Genomic DNA, 27993 nt, shown 5'->3' with positions numbered 1-27993 from the left:
TAGAAGTTTTGCTCTTGTTCCTGGGTCACGCTGGCTGGTAAAGAAGATCACATGATAGCTCAAATTAAAATCAATTTGTGAAAGTATAATGTTGTAGTGACATTGTAATGGTGGTTTATCCACCAGTGCACAGAATCATTACATCTCTGATCATTTTACCACACATCATACAGCATGAGGCTCGGGGATGTCAGTGAAGACCCAAGGAGAACCAGAGAACCTTGTTCCATTAGTAGATTGCCATTGTCTTTGATAAGGAATGCTTACTATCACCGGTCATTTTGTTTAAATGGGGGAATCAGGAAAGCTGACTAGCCTGGGGTGTGAGACACGCTGATTTTCTTAGTGAGATACAGAATTCAAAGACCCAGAATCAGTTGTCCAAAATACAGGTAAATACTCAGTATGGTGCAAACAAGTAGGAGAATCATTAATCCATAGTAAGGGGTCTGATACACGGAACGATACAAACTAGCAAAAACATTCTAGAAATATAACTTATTGCAATGGTGCTGTGTCTGGAGGATCATGGTAGGCCAAGGTGGTTTAGGAGAAAAGCCCACTCAAGCCTATTTTAGTAAAAGGGGCAAATTCCCATCTTCCCACCCCAAAGAGAATATCCATGTTTTTTAAGCATAATTTGGATCTAACAATATGCGTTTTCACTTGTAGTCTGGAAATACGCTTTATAACAATAGTTCCTGGGTGGCTCAGTGAGCAGGAACAACCAAGAGGTCCCTACCACCAGATCAAGCATATCTGCGGGGCGTTTAGATTTCATTGATTCTTTTTTCTATTTGTCTGAAGACCCAGTTCTGGACATGGGGGCGACTGTGTACTCCATGCTTAACCTTGCATCCTTTGTAACTCCAGCCACAAAATAGGGATACTGAAGATGTACATTTTAACACTCAAAACTCTCAGCTAGACTGCATATTGAAAATATGTATATCCTACCCAATGGGCTTGGAGCACAGAAACCCTAAACCAATGTACCCTGTAGTTGTACGTACCCCCTAATTCTAAATCTACGTGTGACCTAAGTCTTACATGACTATAAGAACAACAGTTTTATGAATGGTTGTAAATTCGAATTTTCAACACTGAACATTTTAAATGTCCTCTTTTGAAAGCGACAAATTAATATTTGTATTTACCTACAAGTAATTTAGCAATTCTTTCTATCGTGCATATAGTGCTAGATTCTCAGTTGGAGAGATTGTAGTAGTTCTTACTGGGAGAACCATGGGACGTCTGTTACTAGAACTGGTTAAATCAGTTACTAGATAATGCGGATATGGCCCTTGGGTGTTACTCCCACCCCCTCCCAGATTCCCCTTTCTCCATGAACAATGAGACAGAGCCAGGGATGTACATAGCCCCCACAGGAGTGGGTCAGAGGGAGAGAGAAGGAGAGAGAGAAGGTCTGTGTGACACAAAGGACTGTTTTACAGATGTGATCGATGGGGTGAAATGGACTTGTTTCTGGCTGGCTTTGTTCAATGCTCTTTTTGTGAGCTTTTCACCCCCCTTGAAAATGACTGTTCACAGGACAGGAATTAAAATAGTGACTTCATTGAGTCGCAGCATAAATCAGTAGAGATAATTTAGAACTTTCTCTGAGGAAATGGATCTTCCAAACGGCTTCAGATTTACAAAAGAGCAGATGCAGGCTCAAACGTGTCCACACGAGCCTTCCCAGGTCTCTCCGGTGAGCTAGTCTTCACATTTGCACAGAATGCTATATGATGTCATTACAACATGATACATTACTGTGCCTCAGCCACTCTGTGAGCATTGTTTAATGACGTGCAAAGAACATATGGTTTGAAAAACATACTTTATAACCCTTTATATGCTGGATGCGTAAATACATATGCACAAGCCCGTAGCACCCAAAGATAAATTCTTATTTAAGTCCTATTATTATTATTATTATATTTATATCTATATAGCGCCAGCAAACTCTGCAGGGCTTTACAATGGGTGGACGAACAGAGACATAATTGTAACCAGACAAACGGACACACAGTAACAGAGGGATTGAGGCCCTGCTCAGTGAGTTTACATGTTAGAGGGAGTGGGGTATAGTGACACACTAACAGAGGGATTGAGGCCCTGCTCAGTGAGTTTACATGTTAGAGGGAGTGGGGTATAGTGACACAGTAACAGAGGGATTGAGGGCCTGCTCAGTGAGTTTACATGTTAGAGGGAGTGGGGTATAGTGACACAGTAACAGAGGGATTGAGGGCCTGCTCAGTGAGTTTACATGTTAGAGGGAGTGGGGTATAGTGACAGTAACGGAGGGATTGAGGGCCCTGCTCAGTGAGTTTACATGTTAGAGGGAGTGGGTATAGTGACACAGTAACAGAGGGATTGAGGGCCCTGCTCAGTGAGTTTACATGTTAGAGGGAGTGGGGTATAGTGACAGTAACAGAGGGATTGAGGGCCTGCTCAGTGAGCTTACATGTTAGAGGGAGTGGGGTACAGTGACAGTAATAGAGGGATTGAGGGCCCTGCTCAGTGAGTTTACATGTTAGAGGGAGTGAGGTATAGTGACACAGTAACAGAGGGATTGAGGGCCCTGCTCAGTGAGCTTACATGTTAGAGGGAGTGGGGTATAGTGACACAGTAACAGAGGGATTGAGGGCCTGCTCAGTGAGTTTACATGTTAGAGGGAGTGGGGTATAGTGACAGTAACAGAGGGATTGAGGGCCTGCTCAGTGAGTTTACATGCTAGAGGGAGTGGGGCATAGTGACACAGTAACAGAGGGATTGAGGCCCTGCTCGGTGAGTTTACATGTTAGAGGGAGTGGGGTATAGTGACACAGTAATAGAGGGATTGAGGCCCTGCTCAATGAGTTTACATGTTAGAGGGAGTGGGGTAAAGTGACAGTAACAGAGGGATTGTGGGCCCTGCTCAGTGAGTTTACATTGTTAGAGGGAGTGGGGTATAGTGACACAGTAATAGAGGGATTGAGGCCATGCTCAGTGAGTTTACATGTTAGAGGGAGTGGGGTATAGTGACACAGTAACAGAGGGATTGAGGGCCCTGCTCAGTGAGTTTACATGTTAGAGGGAGTGGGGTATAGTGACACAGTAACAGAGGGATTGAGGGCCTGCTCAATGAGCTTACATGCTAGAGGGAGTGGGGTATAGTGACACAGTAACAGAAGGATTGAGGGCCCTGCTCAGTGAGTTAACATGTTAGAGGGAGTGGGGTATAGTGACACAGTAACAGAGGGATTGAGGCCCTGCTCAGTGAGTTTACATGTTAGAGGGAGTGGGGTATAGAGACACAGTAACAGAGGGATTGAGGCCCTGCTCAGTGAGTTTACATGTTAGAGGGAGTGGGGTATAGTGACACAGTAACAGAGGGATTGAGGCCCTGTTCAATGAGTTTACATGTTAGAGGGAGTGGGGTATAGTGACACAGTAACAGAGGGATTGAGGGCCCTGCTCAGTGAGTTTACATGTTAGAGGGAGTGGGGTATAGTGACACAGTAACAGAGGGATTGAGGGCCCTGCTCAGTGAGTTTACATGTTAGAGGGAGTGGGGTATAGTGACACAGTAACAGAGGGATTGAGGGCCTGCTCAGTGAGTTTACATGTTAGAGGGAGTGGGGTATAGTGACACAGTAACAGAGGGATTGAGGGCCTGCTCAGTGAGTTTACATGTTAGAGGGAGTGGGGTATAGTGACACAGTAACAGAGGGATTGAGGGCCCTGCTCAGTGAGTTTACATGTTAGAGGGAGTGGGGTATAGTGACACAGGAACAGAGGGATTGAGGCCCTGCTCAGTGAGTTTACATGTTAGAGGGAGTGGGGTATAGTGACACAGTAACAGAGGGATTGAGGGCCCTGCTCAGTGAGTTTACATGTTAGAGGCAGTGGGGTGTAGTGACACAGTAACAGAGGGATTGAGGGCCCTGCTCAGTGAGTTTACATGTTAGAGGGAGTGGGGTATAGTGACACAGTAACAGAGGGATTGAGGGCCTGCTCAGTGAGTTTACATGTTAGAGGGAGTGGGGTATAGTGACACAGTAACAGAGGGATTGAGGGCCCTGCTCAGTGAGCTTACATGTTAGAGGGAGTGGGGTATAGTGACACAGTAACAGAGGGATTGAGGGCCCTGCTCAGTGAGCTTACATGTTAGAGGGAGTGGGGTATAGTGACACAGTAACAGAGGGATTGAGGCCCTGCTCAGTGAGTTTACATGTTAGAGGGAATGGGGTATAGTGACACAGTAACAGAGGGATTGAGGCCCTGCTCAGTGAGTTTACATGTTAGAGGGAATGGGGTATAGTGACACAGTAACAGAGGGATTGAGGCCCTGCTCAGTGAGTTTACATGTTAGAGGGAGTGGGGTATAGTGACACAGTAACAGAGGGATTGAGGCCCTGCTCAGTGAGTTTCCATGTTAGAGGGAGTGGGGTATAGTGACACAGTAACAGAGGGATTGAGGGCCCTGCTCAGTGAGTTTACATGTTAGAGGGAGTGGGGTATAGTGACACAGGAACAGAGGGATTGAGGCCCTGCTCAGTGAGTTTACATGTTAGAGGGAGTGGGGTATAGTGACACAGTAACAGAGGGATTGAGGGCCCTGCTCAGTGAGTTTACATGTTAGAGGCAGTGGGGTGTAGTGACACAGTAACAGAGGGATTGAGGGCCCTGCTCAGTGAGTTTACATGTTAGAGGGAGTGGGGTATAGTGACACAGTAACAGAGGGATTGAGGGCCTGCTCAGTGAGTTTACATGTTAGAGGGAGTGGGGTATAGTGACACAGTAACAGAGGGATTGAGGGCCTGCTCAGTGAGTTTACATGCTAGAGGGAGTGGGGTATAGTGACACAGTAACAGAGGGATTGAGGGCCCTGCTCAGTGAGTTTACATGTTAGAGGGAGTGGGGTATGGTGACACAGTAACAGAGGGATTGAGGGCCCTGCTCAGTGAGGTTACATGTTAGAGGGAGTGGGGTATAGTGACACAGTAACAGAGGGATTGAGGGCCCTGCTCAGTGAGGTTACATGTTAGAGGGAGTGGGGTATAGTGACAGTAACAGAGGGATTGAGGGCCCTGCTCAGTGAGTTTACATGTTAGAGGGAGTGGGGTATAGTGACACAGTAACAGAGGGATTGAGGCCCTGCTCAGTGAGTTTACATGTTAGAGGGAGTGGGGTATAGTGACAGTAACAGAGGGATTGAGGCCCTGCTCAGTGAGTTTACATGTTAGAGGGAGTGGGGTATAGTGACACAGTAACAGAGGGATTGAGGCCCTGCTCAGTGAGTTTACATGTTAGAGGGAGTGGGGTATAGTGACACAGTAACAGAGGGATTGAGGTCCTGCTCAGTGAGCTTACATGATAGAGGGAGTGGGGTATAGTGACACAGTAACAGAGGGATTGAGGCCCTGCTCAGTGAGCTTACATGTTAGAGGGAGTGGGGTATAGTGACACAGTAACAGAGGGATTGAGAACCCTGCTCAGTGAGTTTACATGTTAGAGGGAGTGGGGTATAGTGACACAGTAACAGAGGGATTGAGGGCCTGCTCAGTGAGTTTACATGTTAGAGGGAGTGGGGTATAGTGACACAGTAACAGAGGGATTGAGGCCCTGCTCAGTGAGCTTACATGTTAGAGGGAGTGGGGTATAGTGACACAGTAACAGAGGGATTGAGGCCCTGCTCAGTGAGATTACATGTTAGAGGGAGTGGGGTATAGTGACACAGTAACAGGGGGATTGAGGCCCTGCTCAGTGAGCTTACATGTTAGAGGGAGTGGGGTATAATGACACAGTAACAGAGGGATTGAGGGCCTGCTCAGTGAGTTTACATGTTAGAGGGAGTGGGGTATAGTGACACAGTAACAGAGGGATTGAGGGCCCTGCTCAGTGAGTTTACATGTTAGAGGGAGTGGGGTATAGTGACAGTAACAGAGGGATTGAGGGCCTGCTCAGTGAGTTTACATGTTAGAGGGAGTGGGGTATAGTGACACAGTAACAGAGGGATTGAGGGCCTGCTCAGTGAGTTCACATGTTAGAGGGAGTGGGGTATAGTGACACAGTAACAGTGGGATTGAGGCCCTGCTCAATGAGCTTACATGTTAGAGGGAGTGGGGTATAGTGACACAGTAACAGAGGGATTGAGGGCCCTGCTCAGTGAGTTTACATGTTAGAGGGAGTGGGGTATAGTGACACAGTAACAGAGGGATTGAGGGCCCTGCTCAGTGAGTTTACATGTTAGAGGGAGTGGGGTATAGTGACACAGTAACAGAGGGATTGAGGGCCCTGCTCAGTGAGTTTACATGTTAGAGGGAGTGGGGTATAGTGACACAGTAACAGAGGGATTGAGGGCCTGCTCAGTGAGTTTACATACTCCTTATTTTGTGCTTTGCTAGGTGCCCCTATTTCCTGAACACGAGGTCTAGCCTCGCGTTTTCACAGAAGAACATGTAACCCTTTATTTATAAGAAATGAGGCATCGCTATGTCAATCCAAGGTTAATGCCGAATTATTTGAATTACTCAGGAAGCCTGTTTGTTATTTCCAAGAAACGTGAAGCCTCCATCAACAACTGCAGAACCTCTTGGGAAATAGCATTCCATATAGTTTTCTGCTTTTACCAAGTCAAGACACAAGCAAAATAATATTATGTATTAATAAACATCGTCAGCTATCCACTCGGTATTCAACCTGCTAGTGTGTCCATGTACATGGTGTTGGAGAAATCCCAAATGGGCCAGTATTACGTTTAGCTCAATACCATAGGCGTGCGCAGCCTGTTGCATTAGGGTGTGCACCCTAAAGCACAAACACACACCGCGTGTATATGTATTTTTATATAAACATACAAACACATACATGTATATACATACATGCATACACACAAATACAAATATACATAGGTGCAGTGTGTGTGATTGTGAGCAGTGCAGCGTGTAAGGGGTGCAGTGTGTGTGATTGCGAGGGATACAGTGTGTGTGTGTAATTGTGAAAGGTACAGTGTGTTGTAATTGTGAAGGGTGCAGTGTATATGATTGTGAAGGGTACAGTGTGTGTAATTGTAAGGGGTACAGTGTGTGTAATTGTGAGGGATGCAACGTGTGTGGGGTACAGTGTGTATGATTGTGAGGGGTGCACTGTGTGGGCGACAGGGGTTAGGTGGTTGGAGGGGCAGTGACAGGGGGTAGGGGGGGTAGAGGGACAGGTGGTAGGGAGGGTCGAGGGGCAGTGACAGGAGGTAGCAGGGGTAGATGGTTAGTGACAGGGGTTGGGGTAGAGGGGCAGTGTAAGGGGTTAGGGGTAGTGACAGGGGTTAGGGGGTAGAGGGGCAGTAACAGGTGATGTGGGTGAGTGGAGGGGCAGTGACAGGGGGTAAGGGGGTAGTAACAGGGGTTGGGGGTAGAGGAGCAGTAACAGGGGTTGGGGGGTACTGACAGGGGTAAGGGGGTAGAGGGGCAGTGACAGGGGATAAGGGGTAGAGGGGCAGTGACAGGGGTTAGGGGGGGTTGGGGGTAGTGACAGGGGTTAGGGGGTAGAGGGGCAGTAACAGGGGGTGTGGGGGAGTGGAGTGGCAGTGACAGGGGGTAGGGGGCTAATGACATGTGTAAGGGGGGGTTGGGGCAGTGGCAGGGGGTAGGGGGTAGTGACAGGGGTAAGGGGGGTAGAGGGGCTGTGACAGGGGTTAGGGGGGTAGAGGGGCAGTAACAGGGGGTTTGGGGGAGTGGAGGGGTAGTGACAGGGGTTGGGGTAGAGGGGCAGTGGCAGGGAGTAAAGGGAAAGGGGTAGGGGCAGTGACAGGGGGTTGGATGGGGGGCAGTGAGTGACAGGGGGTAGAAGGGGGTGGGGGGGGCAGTGGGTAGAAGGGGGTGAGTGAATGGGGTGGGGGGGCAGTGAGTAGATGGGGTGGGGGAGCAGTGAGTGACAGGGGGTAGAAGGGGTGTTTATAAATACCTGCCCCCCCCCCCCCTGGTGGTCCAGTGGGCGCCCTCTCTCTTCAGTCTGCAGCTCCGCCGGGAGTGAGCTGCAGACCACATGGTGAGCCGCGGCAACGCTCTTACAGGCTGGAGATCGCGAGACACCTCAGTCTGCAGCTCACTCCCGGCGGAGCTGCAGACTGAGGCTGGATCTCTGTCAGGGCAGACTGACAGGAGGGGCCTCTCACCCGGCGGCATTGTGTGCACGCCGCCGGCCCCCTCCTGTGTCGGTTCGAGGACCCGACATGTCAGTCTGCCCAGAGGCAGTGCAGCACGGAGGTGTGATTAGGGTGTGCCCAGGCACACCCGGCACACCCCGTGCGCACGCCTATGCTCAATACGTTCTTTTTATCTATACATTAGCTGGCAATTTGTTTATTAGAATGTATGGACTCATTTTACTAGCCATGTTAGCCGGGATAGGGGCTCTTAAAGAACCCAATATGCTTGGTGGACCAGGGGGAGATAAATAGAGGTGACAAATAATTGACTACCAAAAGATTGATAAAGGCAACAAGCAGAATTTTGAAGTTTTCAAATGTTCTAAAAATAATCTAAAATACCCAAACTGTGACTGTAAGAGCCGGGGAATATCTCACAATGAACATGTTTGGCACACATTTCATGATGTTTTTGTGTTGTGGCCTGTAGTAACATTAGTTTAAAGATGCAGCAAACATTTAAATCAGCATTTCCATCAAGCTATTCTATCCACACGCCGGTTCAGTTCATACTGTATATTAATACACTCTTTCAAAGGAACAGTAATTGTGCAATCCCTGTCCTTAATAACAAGATCCACCTAGTTTGGCATGAAAATTAACAAATCATTTTTTTACTCAGTTAGAGCACTGAAATTCCTCCTCACAGCAATGTGGGTCTCTTTGGGAGCCGGTCCCATACCATGCACCTTATAGAGGAATATAGGGGAACTTCAGGGCACTCACGGCAAGCGAATTTCCCTATATTCAATGCTTCCCGATGGGTCACTTTCACTATAAGAATTCGTTAAATCAATGCTTCCCGATGGGTCACTTTCACTATAAGAAATCATTAAATCAATGCTTCCGGATGGGTCACTTTCACTATAAGAAATCATTAAATCAATGCTTCCCGATGGGTCACTTTCACTATAAGAATTCGTTAAATCAATGCTTCCCGATGGGTCACTTTCACTATAAGAAATCATTAAATCAATGCTTCCCGAGGGTCACTTTCACTATAAGAAATCATTAAATCAATGCTTCCCGAGGGTCACTTTCACTATAAGAAATCATTAAATCAATGCTTCCCGAGGGTCACTTTCACTATAAGAAATCATTAAATCAATGCTTCCCGATGGGTCACTTTCACTATAAGAAATCATTAAATCAATGCTTCCCGAGGGTCACTTTCACTATAAGAAATCATTAAATCAATGCTTCCCGATAGGTCACTTTCACTATAAGAAATCGTTAAATCAATGCTTCCCGAGGGTCACTTTCACTATAAGAAATCATTAAATCAATGCTTCCCGAGGGTCACTTTCACTATAAGAAATCGTTAAATCAATGCTTCCCGATGGGTCACTTTCACTATAAGAATTCGTTAAATCAATGCTTCCCGATGGGTCACCTTCACTATAAGAAATCATTAAATCAATGCTTCCCGAGGGTCACTTTCACTATAAGAAATCATTAAATCAATGCTTCCCGATGGGTCACTTTCACTATAAGAAATCATTAAATCAATGCTTCCCGATGGGTCACTTTCACTATAAGAATTCGTTAAATCAATGCTTCCCGATGGGTCACTTTCACTATAAGAAATCATTAAATCAATGCTTCCCGAGGGTCACTTTCACTATAAGAAATCATTAAATCAATGCTTCCCGATGGGTCACTTTCACTATAAGAAATCATTAAATCAATGCTTCTCGATGGGTCACTTTCACTATAAGAAATCATTAAATCAATGCTTCCCTATGGGTCACTTTCACTATAAGAATTCGTTAAATCAATGCTTCCCGATGGGTCACTTTCACTATAAGAAATCATTAAATCAATGCTTCCGGATGGGTCACTTTCACTATAAGAAATCATTAAATCAATGCTTCCCGATGGGTCACTTTCACTATAAGAAATCATTAAATCAATGCTTCCCGATGGGTCACTTTCACTATAAGAAATCATTAAATCAATGCTTCCCGATGGGTCACTTTCACTATAAGAAATCATTAAATCAATGCTTCCCGATGGGTCACTTTCACTATAAGAAATCATTAAATCAATGCTTCCCGATGGGTCACTTTCACTATAAGAAATCATTAAATCAATGCTTCCCGATGGGTCACTTTCACTATAAGAAATCATTAAATCAATGCTTCCCGATGGGTCACTTTCACTATAAGAAATCATTAAATCAATGCTTCCCGATGGGTCACTTTCACTATAAGAAATCATTAAATCAATGCTTCCCGATGGGTCACTTTCACTATAAGAAATCATTAAATCAATGCTTCTCGATGGGTCACTTTCACTATAAGAAATCGTTAAATCAATGCTTCCCGATGGGTCACTTCACTATAAGAAAGCGTTTATTCAATGTTTTCCTATGGGTCAATGTACTTGGTCACTAGTGGCTGTCAGTATTAATGAACCCAGGTCTCTTCATTGCGCTGAAATGGCTTGGGCGACTTAGTGTCCCTTTAATTATTAATAATTAGGATTCTATAATTCCAAGCTGCCAGGTTTCAGATTTCATACTAAAAGTGGAACATACATTTCAAACCCTCCGTTACTGATACAAACACCAGGCTGCAGAGACCAGGCAATAGTAACAGCCAATCAGAGCCCGTTTGGACTGCGAGTCCCAGCATTCCAAAGAGAATGTCAATGTTTCTTAGGACAGTCTGGGGTGATGCCATGAGACCAACAAGCCCAAGGAATAGAAAGATATGGAACAGAGTTTCACAAACACGAGCTGGAAACATTCTAAAAAGGATAAGGCAGAAAGCGTTCCTGGTGACAGTGTCACGTGAAATGAACCTTCTCACAAACATGGTTTCAAATTGTGCAGAAAGTAAAGCACATAAGAGACCCAAATTCACTGGAAAAACCCAGAGATTCTCCCTTTTCCCGCTTGCCGCTGAGCTATGAACTCTCCAGGTTTTTTTAATTCTGTATTTGTGGCCATTGTATCAGAATCGCTTCGTCTCAGTCTTGCTATTAGGAATTGTCGCCATGATTATCTGGTATAAAGAACACTATTCTCGAGTAGATTACACAGGGAAATCCAATACTCGCTCAATAGAATTGATTGTTTTTTTCATTTAAAACAGAAAACAGCTGAAAATAATGTAAAGACACTTTCTATATCAATATATTCATGAAAAGATGCTGCAATTACTTTGAAATCCCAGTGCACCGTTTCCCAAGGGGTTAAGTTGACTTGAATTTTTGTACCGTGTGCCACTATCATTTACTTTTAGTAAAACTACAGGAAAACAGGATGAACACATCTGTGCTTTGCGATCCATTAAACGCACAAATTGCCGGGGATCTTAACAAGCGTTCTACACGTGCCTTATTATTAATACTATTATTATTATTATTATTATAATTATTGCCATTCATATAGCGCCAACAGATTCCGTAGCGCTTTACACGTGCCTTATTATTAATATTATTATTATTGCTATTTATATAGCGCCAACAGATTCCGTAGCGCTTTACACGTGCCTTATTATTATTATTATTGCTATTTATATAGCGCCAACAGATTCCGTAGCGCTTTACACGTGCCTTATTATTAATATTATTATTATTATTATTTTGCCATTCATATAGCGCCAACAGAGTCCGTAGCGCTTTACACGTGCCTTATTATTAATATTATTATTATTGCTATTTATATAGCGCCAACAGATTCCGTAGCGCTTTACACGTGCCTTATTATTATTATTATTATTATTGCTATTTATATAGCGCCAACAGATTCCGTAGCGCTTTACACATGCCTTAATATTATTATTATTATTATTATTTTGCCATTTATATAGCGCCAACAGAGTCCGTAGCGCTTTACACGTGCCTTATTATACACATCTTTGCACCAGTCCAACTTCAGACGTAATTTCCCAAAAGTCTTCACACACCTGTCCTAGTGCTCATTGCTTGTGGGAAATGGAAAGTGGCTACGGTTTTCTTAAATGTGAGGTAGAGCTTCCTAACAAATTCCCCTCATATTAAAAGCTGTTCAGTCAGAAATGGCTGCTGATCGGTTCTATGAAGCATTCCTAGGGCAATACAGATACAGAGGATTTGTTATGGATTACACGTAAGAACAAAGTGTTTACGTTTTATTAAAGAGACAGCCCAGATTCCTAAAACCCTTTGCACTTTTATAAATTAACCTTGTTACCCCCCTGCCCCCTCCCCCTCCACCCCCCATCCCCGCCATCCCCCAGAGACCCTGCCTTGAGCTGCATTGGGAAGTCAGTGATTGGACAGACACAGACAGTCTCGGCAGGGTTAGAAAGCTTGGTTTCATTCGGGATATGTATCAACAAAACAGTGTGTTTTCTTTGTGGTAGGGCCTGTATCTTATTAATCTGTTTTAGTTTTGAGTGCTAGGTGTAGCCCATAAATCTACATATCACACAGCTATTCATATGTGTTTTGAATCCTCACTTACACACCTCTCCAAAAATACATATTTTGTAAAAGGGTTTCTGTTGAAAATATTTCCTTTCCAGAACATAGCACAGCATAATAAATACTTTATAATGTCCCGTGTAGTCGAGAGCCCTTTGCATGACATAATATTTAAACATTCCACCAAAGGAAATGGAGAGACAAACTGATGTTTTCTGGATTCTGGTAAGTAGTCACAGTAAACGAATTTAAACTTTGTTCACAGAACCTTTATATAGAATCTGAGTAATAAGTTAAATAATGTAACAATTACCAATCCACCATTAGAATGATTGTCTTCTTAAAAGCCATACTATAAAACGTCCCACTAACTGCTGGGTACCTATTAAGACGTCGCATCTTCTAATATCCTCGCATTTCACATCTGTTTCAATAAGGTCAGCCTGTCCCTTGGGCAAGCCTTTTCCTGGTGGGTGTGAGCGAGCAGGAGCAGATTTTTAGACATCTGCTCTGATGACCCAAGAAGTAGCCCAGAAAATGAAAAGACGCACGGTGAAATTAAATCAGAGGGTAAGAGCTACTTTTTTTAGACTCTATGACAATAGATGCCTCTGGTTTCATCACAGATCTGCAGATGGTAATGGCCAGAAGCTCAAAGCTGACAAATCCGTCCATTAGTGTGAATGATTGGAACTCACTATAAAATTGACAATGGGTCAGGCTTGATGAAGGCAGGTTGGTAAATAGGTAAAGAGAATAATGTGTATCACAAATGTTTTACTCCAACATTAGCACGCCTGCGTGCATTATTATTAATATTGATCGATATTAAACAAATGCAAGCATAACTAACTTTGAAAGCTCTGTGCACCAAATTGCTGGTAGAGGGTTAAATGCTGTATATTTATCTAATTGGGGTCATATTGTCTTTCTCTGTGAACCAGCAGAAATGAGCATATTGATCAAGTTCAATGTATGCTGAGTTTTAATTAGAGGCACTAAGTGCTCTATATTCAAATTTCTATTGATTTTCAGAAACCAGCACAAATCCCAGTTGGACAATCGCCAACAACATCAAAAGTAAATACAATTTATTTATTTCCTGACACTAGAATTCTACCAGGATGTTCTTGGATACAACCAGTTATTCACTAAACTTGGAATTGTAGTGAATTAAAACCCGGAGATCATTCACAGCGAGAGATTTCTTTTCACTGGATTTAATGTTTGTGGATATTTGTCAGACCAATGAAATTACACCAGGGAGAGATAAGAGATAAGAGTTATGGTAATTTATAGCACGATTCATTTACCTTCTCCCTTACACCTTTAACATCAAATTTGTTTATTAGGAATGTCTTAGAAAATATGTATTGTCCTTTCCTATAGATAGACTGTAAGCTGGTCCTATAGACTGTAAGCTCCTCCTATAGACTGTAAGCTCCTCCTATAGACTGTGAGCTCCTCCTATAGACTGTAAGCTCCTCCTATAGACTGTAAGCTTGTCCTATAGACTGTAAGCTGGTCCTATAGACTGTAAGCTCCTCCTATAGACTGTGAGCTCCTCCTATAGACTGAGCTCCTCCTATAGACTGTAAGCCCCTCCAATAGACTGTAAGCTCCTCCTATAGACTGTAAGCTTGTCCTATAGACTGTAAGCTGGTCCTATAGACTGTAAGCTCCTCCTATAGACTGTAAGCTCCTCCTATAGACTGTAAGCTTGTCCTATAGACTGTAAGCTGGTCCTATAGACTGTAAGCTCCTCCTATAGACTGTAAGCTCCTCCTATAGACTGTAAGCTCCTCCTATAGACTGTGAGCTCCTCCTATAGACTGTAAGCCCCTCCTATAGACTGTAAGCCCCTCCTATAGACTGTGAGCTCCTCCTATAGACTGTGAGCTCCTCCTATAGACTGTGAGCTCCTCCTATAGACTAAGCTCCTCCTATAGACTAAGCTCCTCCTATAGACTGTAAGCTCCTCCTATAGACTGTAAGCTCCTCCTATAGACTGTAAGCTCCTCCTATAGACTGTGAGCTCGTCCTATAGACTGTAAGCTCCTCCTATAGACTGTAAGCTCCTCCTATAGACTGTGAGCTCCTCCTATAGACTGTGAGCTCCTCCTATAGACTGTGAGCTCCTCCTATAGACTGTAAGCTCCTCCTATAGACTGTGAGCTCCTCCTATAGACTGTGAGCTCCTCCTATAGACTGTGAGCTCCTACTATAGACTGTACGCTCCTCCTATAGACTGTGAGCTCCTCCTATAGACTGTGAGCTCCTCCTATAGACTGTGAGCTCCTCCTATAGACTGTGAGCTCGTCCTACAGACTGTACGCTCCTCCTATAGACTGTGAGCTTGTCCTATAGACTGTGAGCTCCTCCTATAGACTGTAAGCTCCTCCTATAGACTGTACGCTCCTCCTATAAACTGTGAGCTCCTCCTATAGACTGTGAGCTCCTCCTATAGACTGTGAGCTCCTCCTATAGACTGTAAGCTCCTCCTATAGACTGTAAGCTCCTCCTATAGACTGTAAGCTCCTCCTATAGACTGTGAGCTCCTCCTACAGACTGTACGCTCCTCCTATAGACTGTGAGCTCCTCCTATAGACTGTGAGCTCGTCCTATAGACTGTAAGCTCCTCCTATAGACTGTGAGCTCCTCCTATAGACTGTGAGCTCGTCCTATAGACTGTAAGCTCGTCCTATAGACTGTGAGCTCCTCCTATAGACTGTAAGCTCGTCCTATAGACTGTAAGCTCGTCCTATAGACTGTAAGCTCGTCCTATAGACTGTGAGCTCCTCCTATAGACTGTAAGCTCGTCCTATAGACTGTACGCTCCTCCTATAGACTGTACGCTCCTCCTATAGACTGTACGCTCCTCCTATAGACTGTGAGCTCCTCCTATAGACTGTGAGCTCCTCCTATAGACTGTGAGCTCGTCCTACAGACTGTGAGCTCCTCCTATAGACTGTAAGCTCCTCCTATAGACTGTAAGCTGGTCCTATAGACTGTAAGTTCCTCCTATAGACTGTAAGCTCCTCCTATAGACTGTGAGCTCCTCCTATAGACTGTGAGCTCGTCCTACAGACTGTGAGCTCCTCCTATAGACTGTAAGCTCCTCCTATAGACTGTAAGCTGGTCCTATAGACTGTAAGTTCCTCCTATAGACTGTAAGCTCCTCCTATAGACTGTAAGCTCCTCCTATAGACTGTAAGCTCCTCCTATAGACTGTAAGCTCCTCCTATAGACTGTAAGCTCCTCCTATAGACTGTAAGCTCCTCCTACAGACTGTAAGCTCCTCCTATAGACTGGGAGCTCGTCCTATAGACTGTAAGCTCGTCCTACAGACTGTAATCTCGTCCTACAGACTGTACGCTCGTCCTACAGACTGTACGCTCGTCCTACAGACTGTACGCTCGTCCTACAGACTGTACGCTCGTCCTACAGACTGTACGCTCGTCCTACAGACTGTAAGCTCCTCCTATAGACTGTGAGCTCCTCCTATAGACTGTAAGCTCGTCCTATAGACTGTAAGCTCGTCCTATAGACTGTAACCTCCTCCTATAGACTGTGAGCTCCTCCTATAGACTGTGAGCTCCTCCTATAGACTGTGAGCTCCTCCTACAGACTGTGAGCTCCTCCTATAGACTGTAATCTCGTCCTATAGACTGTACGCTCGTCCTATAGACTGTAAGCTCGTTTGAGCAGGGTCCTTTTCATCGTTCCTGTAAGTTTTCTTGTCATTGTCCGATTTATAGTTAAATCCCCTCTCATAATATTGTAAAGTGCTACAGAATCTGTTGGCGCTATATAAATGGCAATAATAATATTAATAATAATAATAATAACGGCTTCTTAATTGGTTGAATGACTTTTGAATATAAGGGTTCAGCGACTATAAATAAATCTTAGTATAATTCGTCCAATAATATTTCTCACTATGAATATCACTGAATATATTTCCCAACACCTCCGCCTAGGCAGAGTATTATGTAAATTGCTACAATAAACATTAGTGGTGTACAAATTCATGTTTATCAGTATGGACAACTCTTACACAGAGAATGAATAGCACATCGTCCCTCCAAGTTATCTTGGATAATCAGATAGCAATTGTCACTTCCCATAGTAAAAGAGAATCGTTTTCATTCTACTCAATATCTGGCTACAAGAATGTAGTCAACATTTACTAAACCGCATGAGCTGCTCTTATATGGTAAAGACAAGAAAAATCAGTTTCTTCACTGGTTGAGGACCAGCACTGGAGCAGGAGTAAGGAAGGCTAAGTGGGATTTATACGGCTGCATTTTATGAGCTGCTTTGCATCCCATGTACACACAGAGGCTGAAGTGAAGACATTAACATTGTTAGCACACAGACAGTCAACATTTGGCTCCAGAATAGTCTGAATTAATCCTAGGACAATCCTGAAAGCAACACAAGTAGTATTAGTTTGTAGTGTCGTTTGAACCTACCTTGCAGGCTCTGGTACATGCTCCAGTAAATTCGCAGGCAGTTTTTCTCTTTTTTCATCCCCCTTTTGCAGCGGCAGTTGTACAGGGGTTTCTGCTTGAGCGCCTCGGTGGCGTTTTTGCATTCGTCTTTGGCCTCCAGTCCAGTCACCTTGCTGAAGTTGCTCTCCTTGCCCGCCACACACTGCCTGAGAGTCCTGAACTTGGCGCTGCATTCCTGCTCCTTCAGGCATTGCTCGTTGGCCCTGACGCAGTCCGGGCGCTCTGCAGATGGCACCCTCCTTACCTCAGCAGAGAGGAAGGAATCTGAAATGGCACGGATTAGACAGAGAATGTAACTTTACATGATGCCATCATTAAATTGCTTCATCAATAATTCAAGACATTTGTGTAGATAACAGGAAGGCAGCTTCAATTGTTTGCAAAAATAAAAATAACCCAAGTGAAACAACAAACAAACAATCAAACACCCCTGGCTGTCTGAACCAGCTAATGGGAGATCTGGTGTGACCGGGGGAGGGAAAATTTACATAAATGGTTACAGACAAATCGGTGGCGATGTGGTCACCCATCTTTTACTATATTGAAATATACTGGGATCTAAGGGTAACACAGTCACCAGGGCCCTGTCTAATATAATAAAACATATTGAGCCTAGTGGTAACACAGTCACCAGGGCCCTGTCTAATATAATAAAACATATTGAGCCTAGTGGTAACACAGTCACCAGGGCTCGTCTAATATAATAAAACATATTGAGCCTAGTGGTAACGTAGTCACCAGGGCCCTGTCTAATATAATAAAACATATTGAGCCTAGTGGTAACGTAGTCACCAGGGCCCTGTCTAATATAATAAAACATATTGAGCCTAGTGGTAACGCAGTCACCAGGGCCTGTCTAATATAATAAAACATATTGAGCCTAGTGGTAACACAGTCACCAGGGCCCTGTCTAATATAATAAAACATATTGAGCCTAGTGGTAACGCAGTCACCAGGGCCCTGTCTAATATAATAAAACATATTGAGCCTAGTGGTAACACAGTCACCAGGGCCCGTCTAATATAATAAAACATATTGAGCCTAGTGGTAACACAGTCACCAGGGCCCGTCTAATATAATAAAACATATTGAGCCTAGTGGTAACACAGTCACCAGGGCCCTGTCTAATATAATAAAACATATTGAGCCTAGTGGTAACACAGTCACCAGGGCCCGTCTAATATAATAAAACATATTGAGCCTAGTGGTAACACAGTCACCAGGGCCCGTCTAATATAATAAAACATATTGAGCCTAGTGGTAACGTAGTCACCAGGGGCCTGTCTAATATAATAAAACATATTGAGCCTAGTGGTAACGCAGTCACCAGGGCCCTGTCTAATATAATAAAACATATTGAGCCTAGTGGTAACACAGTCACCAGGGCCCGTCTAATATAATGAAACATATTGAGCCTAGTGGTAACGCAGTCACCAGGGCCCGTCTAATATAATAAAACATATTGAGCCTAGTGGTAACATAGTCACCAGGGCCCGTCTAATATAATAAAACATATTGAGCCTAGTGGTAACATAGTCACCAGGGCCCTGTCTAATATAATAAAACATATTGAGCCTAGTGGTAACGCAGTCACCAGGGCCCTGTCTAATATAATAAAACATATTGAGCCTAGTGGTAACGCAGTCACCAGGGCCCTGTCTAATATAATAAAACATATTGAGCCTAGTGGTAACACAGTCACCAGGGCCCGTCTAATATAATAAAACATATTGAGCCTAGTGGTAACACAGTCACCAGGGCCCTGTCTAATATAATAAAACATATTGAGCCTAGTGGTAACACAGTCACCAGGGCCCATCTAATATAATAAAACATATTAAGCCTAGTGGTAACACAGTCACCAGGGCCCTGTCTAATATAATAAAACATATTGAGCCTAGTGGTAACGTAGTCACCAGGGCCCTGTCTAATATAATAAAACATATTGAGCCTAGTGGTAACACAGTCACCAGGGCCCTGTCTAATATAATAAAACATATTGAGCCTAGTGGTAACACAGTCACCAGGGCCCATCTAATATAATAAAACATATTAAGCCTAGTGGTAACACAGTCACCAGGGCCCGTCTAATATAATAAAACATATTGAGCCTAGTGGTAACGCAGTCACCAGGGCCCTGTCTAATATAATAAAACATATTGAGCCTAGTGGTAATACAGTCACCAGGGCCCGTCTAATATAATAAAACCTATTGAGCCTAGTGGTAATACAGTCACTAGCCCTATTTCTAAAGTAAACAAAATGTTTCCTCATTAAAGGAGCACTATAGGGGCAGGATCACCTGTCTTCTACCCTGGGCCCTCACTCGCCAGGCTATCTTTAGGGGCACTAAGGATGTGTTATATCCATTCTCACATCCTTTTACAGAATGAATACAGACACCTTGCACTTATTTACTCCAATGATTTCATTTTTAGTTATGAAGCAGAAATGGAGACAGAATTAAGAATGTGGAAAGAGTAAAGTATTGATCTCACATAATAAATGTGGTCACTTTTATTCAATAATTGTAAAGAAAGCATAACTCCAAATTGAGTGTGTCACATTGGGCTCCACCAAGAGGGCATGCGAACATGTTGATAGACAGATACAAAGAAACTAGTCCTGCGCTCAAACTCCCATAACTCCTGGGTGGCAGCAATGACCATAGTACACATCAGCCCCAATACATACAGTAAAAACCAAAGGAAAAAAAGTTACCTGCACTCTTTCCACACCCCTATGGATTTTTTTAAACAAATGGAGGTTTTTAGTTGCCTCCAATGGCCATGAGAGGATGAGCCCACCTGCCACGTCAAGGCAGACATCTTAGGTGGGTCCTACTCTGACCCCTCACCTTGCTTCCTTGAGCTTCTGACAAAAATATCTCTAATGAGACAGAAAGGGGTATTTTTTATATTTATCAGCCAAAATACATATAGTAAAAACCAAAGAAAAAAAGAGGTCTGCCTTGACGTGGCAGGTGGGCTTACCCTCTCATGGCCATTGGAGGCAACTAAAAACCTCCATTTGTTTAAAAATACATAGGGATGTGGAGAGAGCGCATGTAACTTGCATGTTCTTTGGTTTTTACTATATGTTGATAGACAGGACTAGCAGGCTTGGATCACATCTTGGGGTACAGTGTGGATCAGCACATGAGATGAGACAGCTGAAGAAGTCATAGTCCTTGTCCAAACCCTATCAGTCTGAGTGTTTATCAGGCCATAATCTGGTTGTAGAATTTTTTTTTTTTAAATAAGACAATTAACCCTTAACCATCTCTACTGCCAACCTGCTAAGCGGTATTATATTGACCTGTATCAACCAGACCCCTAAAACCATAATGCCTAATCCCACGGTCCAATAGCAAAGGGTCTGCTTTGGGAAAGAGAGAATTGGGGTGAATGAATTACCAATTGGCCAATTAGCCCAGCAGGAAACATGCATACATTCGGAAAGTCACTCCCTGCTTCGTGAATGAACCCCAAGTCCAGTCTGTGATCTGTGTGACATACAGAGCCCAAGCATGGCACTCAGCGATGCTCATCATGGCTTCCCATCCCCGTGTAAGGATCAGTGACATGCCGCACTACGAGCCACTCTCTGTTCTTCATCAGTGACAGCCACGCTGTATTCCAGCAGAGACACCAGCTTACAGCCTTGTGTCCTCTGAGCGACAGCCCTAGGGGATTACTGATACAGACACCACCCAGACAGACTGGGAAGTCTAACATCGCTCTCCACTTGCTACAAGTATCACGAATACTCCAACACTTACAATATCTTTTCAGGACTAATTTACTGCCGGCGGACAAGGTTGAATGCTAATACAGGGATATTGTTTGGTGTTAATAGTAATGAGAAATGTACTGCTCCCGTGAAGCACAGCTTGGGGTGTAAACACACAAAAACATTCGAAGATCATCGAATGGGTCAAATAAATAACTGAATTTAGGCACTGCGGCCCACCTTGGCACCAGATGTTTAACCCCTTAAGGACACATGACATGTGTGACATGTCATGATTCCCTTTTATTCCAGAAGTTTGGTCCTTAAGGGGTTAATGATGTGCCTTTCACAAACATCCAGCGGCACATTTGGTAGAACCACCCGAGGATCTGCTCCTGTCTCAGACCCTCGTACAGCTCAAAGGGGGATTGGAAATGCTTTGAAAAAACAATCGGAATTTATTGTGGGATAAATCAGGCGCATGTTTGCACCTCTCTCTGCTTGCAGTCCTTACTGTGTCACTCAATGTTTAACTGTGTATGTGCTGGAACTGCAAGTGCAAAACAGATCAACTGAAACTGAAAAGAGGGCACAGATTAGCCTAAAATGTGCGATTCTGGGGGCGATTACTGACAAAAAAAAACCAAACCGAATTATACCAAAATCCATCACTACTGAGCTGCATCTCACCACATGCAGATAAATCCTACTATTTCTGATAACACACTTCGCCAAGGCAGAACCAGAGCTTCATTTTTAGAAACACTAGATTTATTTGTACAATAATGAATATACAGAATATTGAAATCTCTTGATGAGCACCATCACTGCTATCCTTTGCCACAAGAGCTAGCATTCCTCAGAGTATTCCAGAATCCAGCAGGGTGCTCTGTGCTTTGACAGCGGGAAAGACGGACAAAGTGTTTGTCAAATAAATCCCCTGTGGATTCAGGTTTAATTAAATAAAGCCATGCGATTTGCAGAACGCGTGTCTAAACAGCGCGGGAAATATGGCGAAGCTTTGTCCCAAACTGTGTCCCAAACTCTCACTAAACTGAGGTCATTGTGGAGGCTTTATACGGAATCGCATCATTTAGGGCGAAAATAAACTGAATTGAAATGAATTCCAAATGAAAGGCCAGAGCAGTCGAATTGAAAGCATCGCTGACTTTCCCAGTTTGACTATTTAGATCCTAAATTTGAAATTCCCTTTAAATTCTCACATTAGTAAATAACCCCGTTAGATGTTTGTATGAGACGGATTAACCATGGCGGTGACACAAATCATCTCAAACTGTAAATCTAAATATTGGAGTCTCTCCTAAATGAAATATGTCACCTTTAACAACAAAGCTGCTGAAGTCGACTGCCATTACTCTCAGCCAGCCCTACGCTTTCTGATAGTCAGTCGATAATTACTCTCAGCCAGCCCTACGCTTTCTGATAGTCTGCTGATAATTACCCTCAGCCAGCCCAACACTTTGACAGTCAGTCGATAATTACCCTCAGCCAGTCCAACACTTTCTGACAGTCAGACGATTTGGTAAGTAAAACTGTGGGATACAACTCCCATTACTCTTAGTCAACCTCACCTGCTTTTGTTTTTATTTTAAACAAATTGCTGATGTGTGTGCCATCCTTGTACTGCAATCCTCAGCCCGGAACAAATTAAGTGAAATGGTTATATTCCGAATTTGACACTTCAGCTATTGTGGATGACAACTCCTATCACACTCAGCTGACCCTAGTCTTTGTAATGGTGAGATTACTATGACTGAGAATTGTGGGAGTTACATTTGACAGCAGAACTTGCATTCTTGTCTTCAATTAGATACCAAATCTCTAGCGCCTTGCTGGACTCCACACTCTGTCCCTTTATTTATAATATTATGCTAGTTATATAAAACTGGTTTAATGAATGTATTGAGTATAAGCCGGTGATACATAGACCATGCACATTGCTCCGGAGATACAAGGCAGACAGACAGACAGAGCAAGCAGTAACCCTTTATGCTGGATCTATAGAGATCAGTGATTGTGTGTCATGCCAAGCACAATGAATCCGACACAGAAAGACACTGTAACTCCCCAAACACCATTAATAGTACATGAAGACAGGGGTGTAATATGAAATGATCACACAGCAAAAATCCTCCTCTCACACTGAGCCCAGACAAAGGTGAAACAGCTCAGTAGAGATCAGTGATACAGAGATAACAAACTGTAACCTCGCCAGAGGAATCACAACACAATACCCACTATAATAACACAGGTATAATGCCCACTATAATATCACAGGTATAATGCCCACTATAACATCACAGGCATAATGCCCACTATAATATCACAGGTATAATACCCACTATAATATCACAGGTATAATGCCCACTATAATATCACAGGTATAATGCCCACTATAGTATAATACCCACTATAATATCACAGGTATAATACCCACTATAATAACACAGGTATAATGCCCACTATAATAACACAGGTATAATGCCCACTATAGTATAATACCCACTATAATATCACAGGTATAATACCCACTATAATAACACAGGTATAATGCCCACTATAATAACACAGGTATAATGCCCACTATAATATCACAGGTATAATACCCACTATAATATCACAGGTATAATGCCCACTATAGTATAATACCCACTATAATATCACAGGCATAATGCCCAATATAATAACACAGGTATAATGCCCACTATAATATCACAGGTATAATGCCCACTATAGTATAATACCCACTATAATATCACAGGCATAATGCCCAATATAATATCACAGGTATAATACCCACTATAACATCACATGTATAATGCCCACTATAATATCACAGGTATAATGCCCACTATAATATCACAGGTATAATGCCCACTATAGTATAATACCCACTATAATATCACAGGTATAATGCCCACTATAATATCACAGGTATAATGCCCACTATAACATCACAGGCATAATGCCCACTATAATATCACAGGTATAATACCCACTATAATATCACAGGTATAATGCCCACTATAATATCACAGGTATAATACCCACTATAATATCACAGGTATAATGCCCACTATAATATCACAGGTATAATGCCCACTATAATATCACAGGTATAATGCCCACTATAGTATAATACCCACTATAATATCACAGGTATAATACCCACTATAATAACACAGGTATAATGCCCACTATAATATCACAGGTATAATGCCCACTATAGTATAATACCCACTATAATATCACAGGTATAATACCCACTATAATAACACAGGTATAATGCCCACTATAATAACACAGGTATAATGCCCACTATAATATCACAGGTATAATACCCACTATAATATCACAGGTATAATGCCCACTATAGTATAATACCCACTATAATATCACAGGCATAATGCCCAATATAATAACACAGGTATAATGCCCACTATAATATCACAGGTATAATGCCCACTATAGTATAATCCCCACTATAATATCACAGGCATAATGCCCAATATAATATCACAGGTATAATACCCACTATAACATCACATGTATAATGCCCACTATAATATCACAGGTATAATGCCCACTATAATATCACAGGTATAATGCCCACTATAGTATAATACCCACTATAATATCACAGGTATAATACCCACTATAATATCACAGGTATAATACCCACTATAATATCACAGGTATAATGCCCACTATAATATCACAGGTATAATGCCCACTATAGTATAATACCCACTATAATATCACAGGTATAATACCCACTATAATAACACAGGTATAATGCCCACTATAGTATAATACCCACTATAATATCACAGGTATAATACCCACTATAATAACACAGGTATAATGCCCACTATAATAACACAGGTATAATGCCCACTATAATATCACAGGTATAATACCCACTATAATATCACAGGTATAATGCCCACTATAGTATAATACCCACTATAATATCACAGGCATAATGCCCAATATAATAACACAGGTATAATGCCCACTATAATATCACAGGTATAATGCCCACTATAGTATAATACCCACTATAATATCACAGGCATAATGCCCAATATAATATCACAGGTATAATACCCACTATAACATCACATGTATAATGCCCACTATAATATCACAGGTATAATGCCCACTATAATATCACAGGTATAATGCCCACTATAGTATAATACCCACTATAATATCACAGGTATAATGCCCACTATAATATCACAGGTATAATGCCCACTATAACATCACAGGCATAATGCCCACTATAATATCACAGGTATAATACCCACTATAATATCACAGGTATAATGCCCACTATAATATCACAGGTATAATACCCACTATAATATCACAGGTATAATGCCCACTATAATATCACAGGTATAATGCCCACTATAATATCACAGGTATAATGCCCACTATAGTATAATACCCACTATAATATCACAGGTATAATACCCACTATAATAACACAGGTATAATGCCCACTATAATATCACAGGTATAATGCCCACTATAGTATAATACCCACTATAATATCACAGGTATAATACCCACTATAATAACACAGGTATAATGCCCACTATAATAACACAGGTATAATGCCCACTATAATATCACAGGTATAATACCCACTATAATATCACAGGTATAATGCCCACTATAGTATAATACCCACTATAATATCACAGGCATAATGCCCAATATAATAACACAGGTATAATGCCCACTATAATATCACAGGTATAATGCCCACTATAGTATAATACCCACTATAATATCACAGGCATAATGCCCAATATAATATCACAGGTATAATACCCACTATAACATCACATGTATAATGCCCACTATAATATCACAGGTATAATGCCCACTATAATATCACAGGTATAATGCCCACTATAGTATAATACCCACTATAATATCACAGGTATAATACCCACTATAATATCACAGGTATAATACCCACTATAATATCAAAGGTATAATGCCCACTATAATATCACAGGTATAATGCCCACTATAGTATAATACCCACTATAATATCACAGGTATAATACCCACTATAATAACACAGGTATAATGCCCACTATAGTATAATACCCACTATAATATCACAGGTATAATACCCACTATAATAACACAGGTATAATGCCCACTATAATAACACAGGTATAATGCCCACTATAATATCACAGGTATAATACCCACTATAATATCACAGGTATAATGCCCACTATAGTATAATACCCACTATAATATCACAGGCATAATGCCCAATATAATAACACAGGTATAATGCCCACTATAATATCACAGGTATAATGCCCACTATAGTATAATACCCACTATAATATCACAGGCATAATGCCCAATATAATATCACAGGTATAATACCCACTATAACATCACATGTATAATGCCCACTATAATATCACAGGTATAATGCCCACTATAATATCACAGGTATAATGCCCACTATAGTATAATACCCAATATAATATCACAGGTATAATACCCACTATAGTATAATACCCAATATAATATCACAGGTATAATACCCACTATAATATCACAGGTATAATGCCCACTATAATATCACAGGTATAATGCCCACTATAATATCACAGGTATAATGCCAACTATAATATCACAGGTATAATGCCCACTATAACATCACAGGTATAATGCCCACTATACTATCACAGGTATAATACCCACTATAACATCACAGGTATAATGCCCACTATAACATCACAGGTATAATACCCACTATAATATCACAGGTATAATGCCCACTATAATATCACAGGTATAATGCCCACTATAACATCACAGGTATAATGCCCACTATACTATCACAGGTATAATACCCACTATAACATCACAGGTATAATGCCCACTATAACATCACAGGTATAATACCCACTATAATATCACAGGTATAATACCCACTATAATATCACAGGTATAATGCCCACTATAATATCACAGGTATAATGCCCACTATAATATCACAGGTATAATGCCCACTATAACATCACAGGTATAATGCCCACTATAACATCACAGGTATAATGCCCACTATAATATCACAGGTATAATACCCACTATAATATCACAGGTATAATACCCACTATAACATCACAGGTATAATGCCCACTATAACATCACAGGTATAATGCCCACTATAACATCACAGGTATAATGCCCACTATAATATCACAGGTATAATACCCACTATAATATCACAGGTATAATACCCACTATAATATCACAGGTATAATACCCACTATAATATCACAGGTATAATGCCCACTATAATATCACTGGTATAATGCCCACTATAATATCACAAGTATAATGCCCCCTATAATATCACAGGTATAATGCCCACTATAATATCACAGGTATAATGCCCACTATAACATCACAGGTATAATGCCCACTATAATATCACAGGTATAATGCCCACTATAATATCACAGGTATAATGGCCACTAAAACATCACAGGTATAATGCCCACTATAACATCACAGGTATAATACCCACTATAATATCACAGGTATAATGCCCACTATAACATCACAGGTATAATGCCCACTATAATATCACAGGTATAATGCCCACTATAATATCACAGGTATAATGCCCACTATAATATCACAGGTATAATGCCCACTATAATATCACAGGTATAATACCCACTATAATATCACAGGTATAATGCCCACTATAGTATAATACCCACTATAATATCACAGGTGTAATGCCCACTATAATATCACAGGTGTAATGCCCACTATAATATCACAGGTATAATACCCACTATAATATCACAGGTATAATGCCCACTATAACATCACAGGTATAATGCCCACTATAACATCACAGGTATAATGCCCACTATAATATCACAGGTATAATGCCCACTATAATATCACAGGTATAATACCCATTATAATATCACAGGTATAATGCCCACTATAATATCACAGGTATAATGCCCACTATAATATCACAGGTATAATACCCACTATAATATCACAGGTATAATGCCCACTATAATATCACAGGTATAATACCCACTATAA

General features: G+C 42.0%; 1 protein-coding gene across 1 annotated transcript in view; it reads right to left on the bottom strand.

Moving 5' to 3' along the window:
* Positions 1 to 27993, bottom strand: part of GFRA1 (GDNF family receptor alpha 1) — a 202560-nt gene that overhangs the window by 163855 nt on the left and 10712 nt on the right. The window contains exon 2 of the mRNA XM_063433764.1: positions 17080 to 17382. Within this exon, the coding sequence (XP_063289834.1) occupies positions 17080 to 17382 (303 nt within the window). The remainder of the gene's footprint in view (positions 1 to 17079; positions 17383 to 27993) is intronic.

The sequence above is a fragment of the Pelobates fuscus genome, chromosome 10, assembly GCF_036172605.1.
Source record: "Pelobates fuscus isolate aPelFus1 chromosome 10, aPelFus1.pri, whole genome shotgun sequence".
NCBI classification, from domain to species: domain Eukaryota; kingdom Metazoa; phylum Chordata; class Amphibia; order Anura; family Pelobatidae; genus Pelobates; species Pelobates fuscus.
Note: the sequence above shows the minus strand (reverse complement) of the source record. Positions and strands in the feature narration are given on the sequence as shown.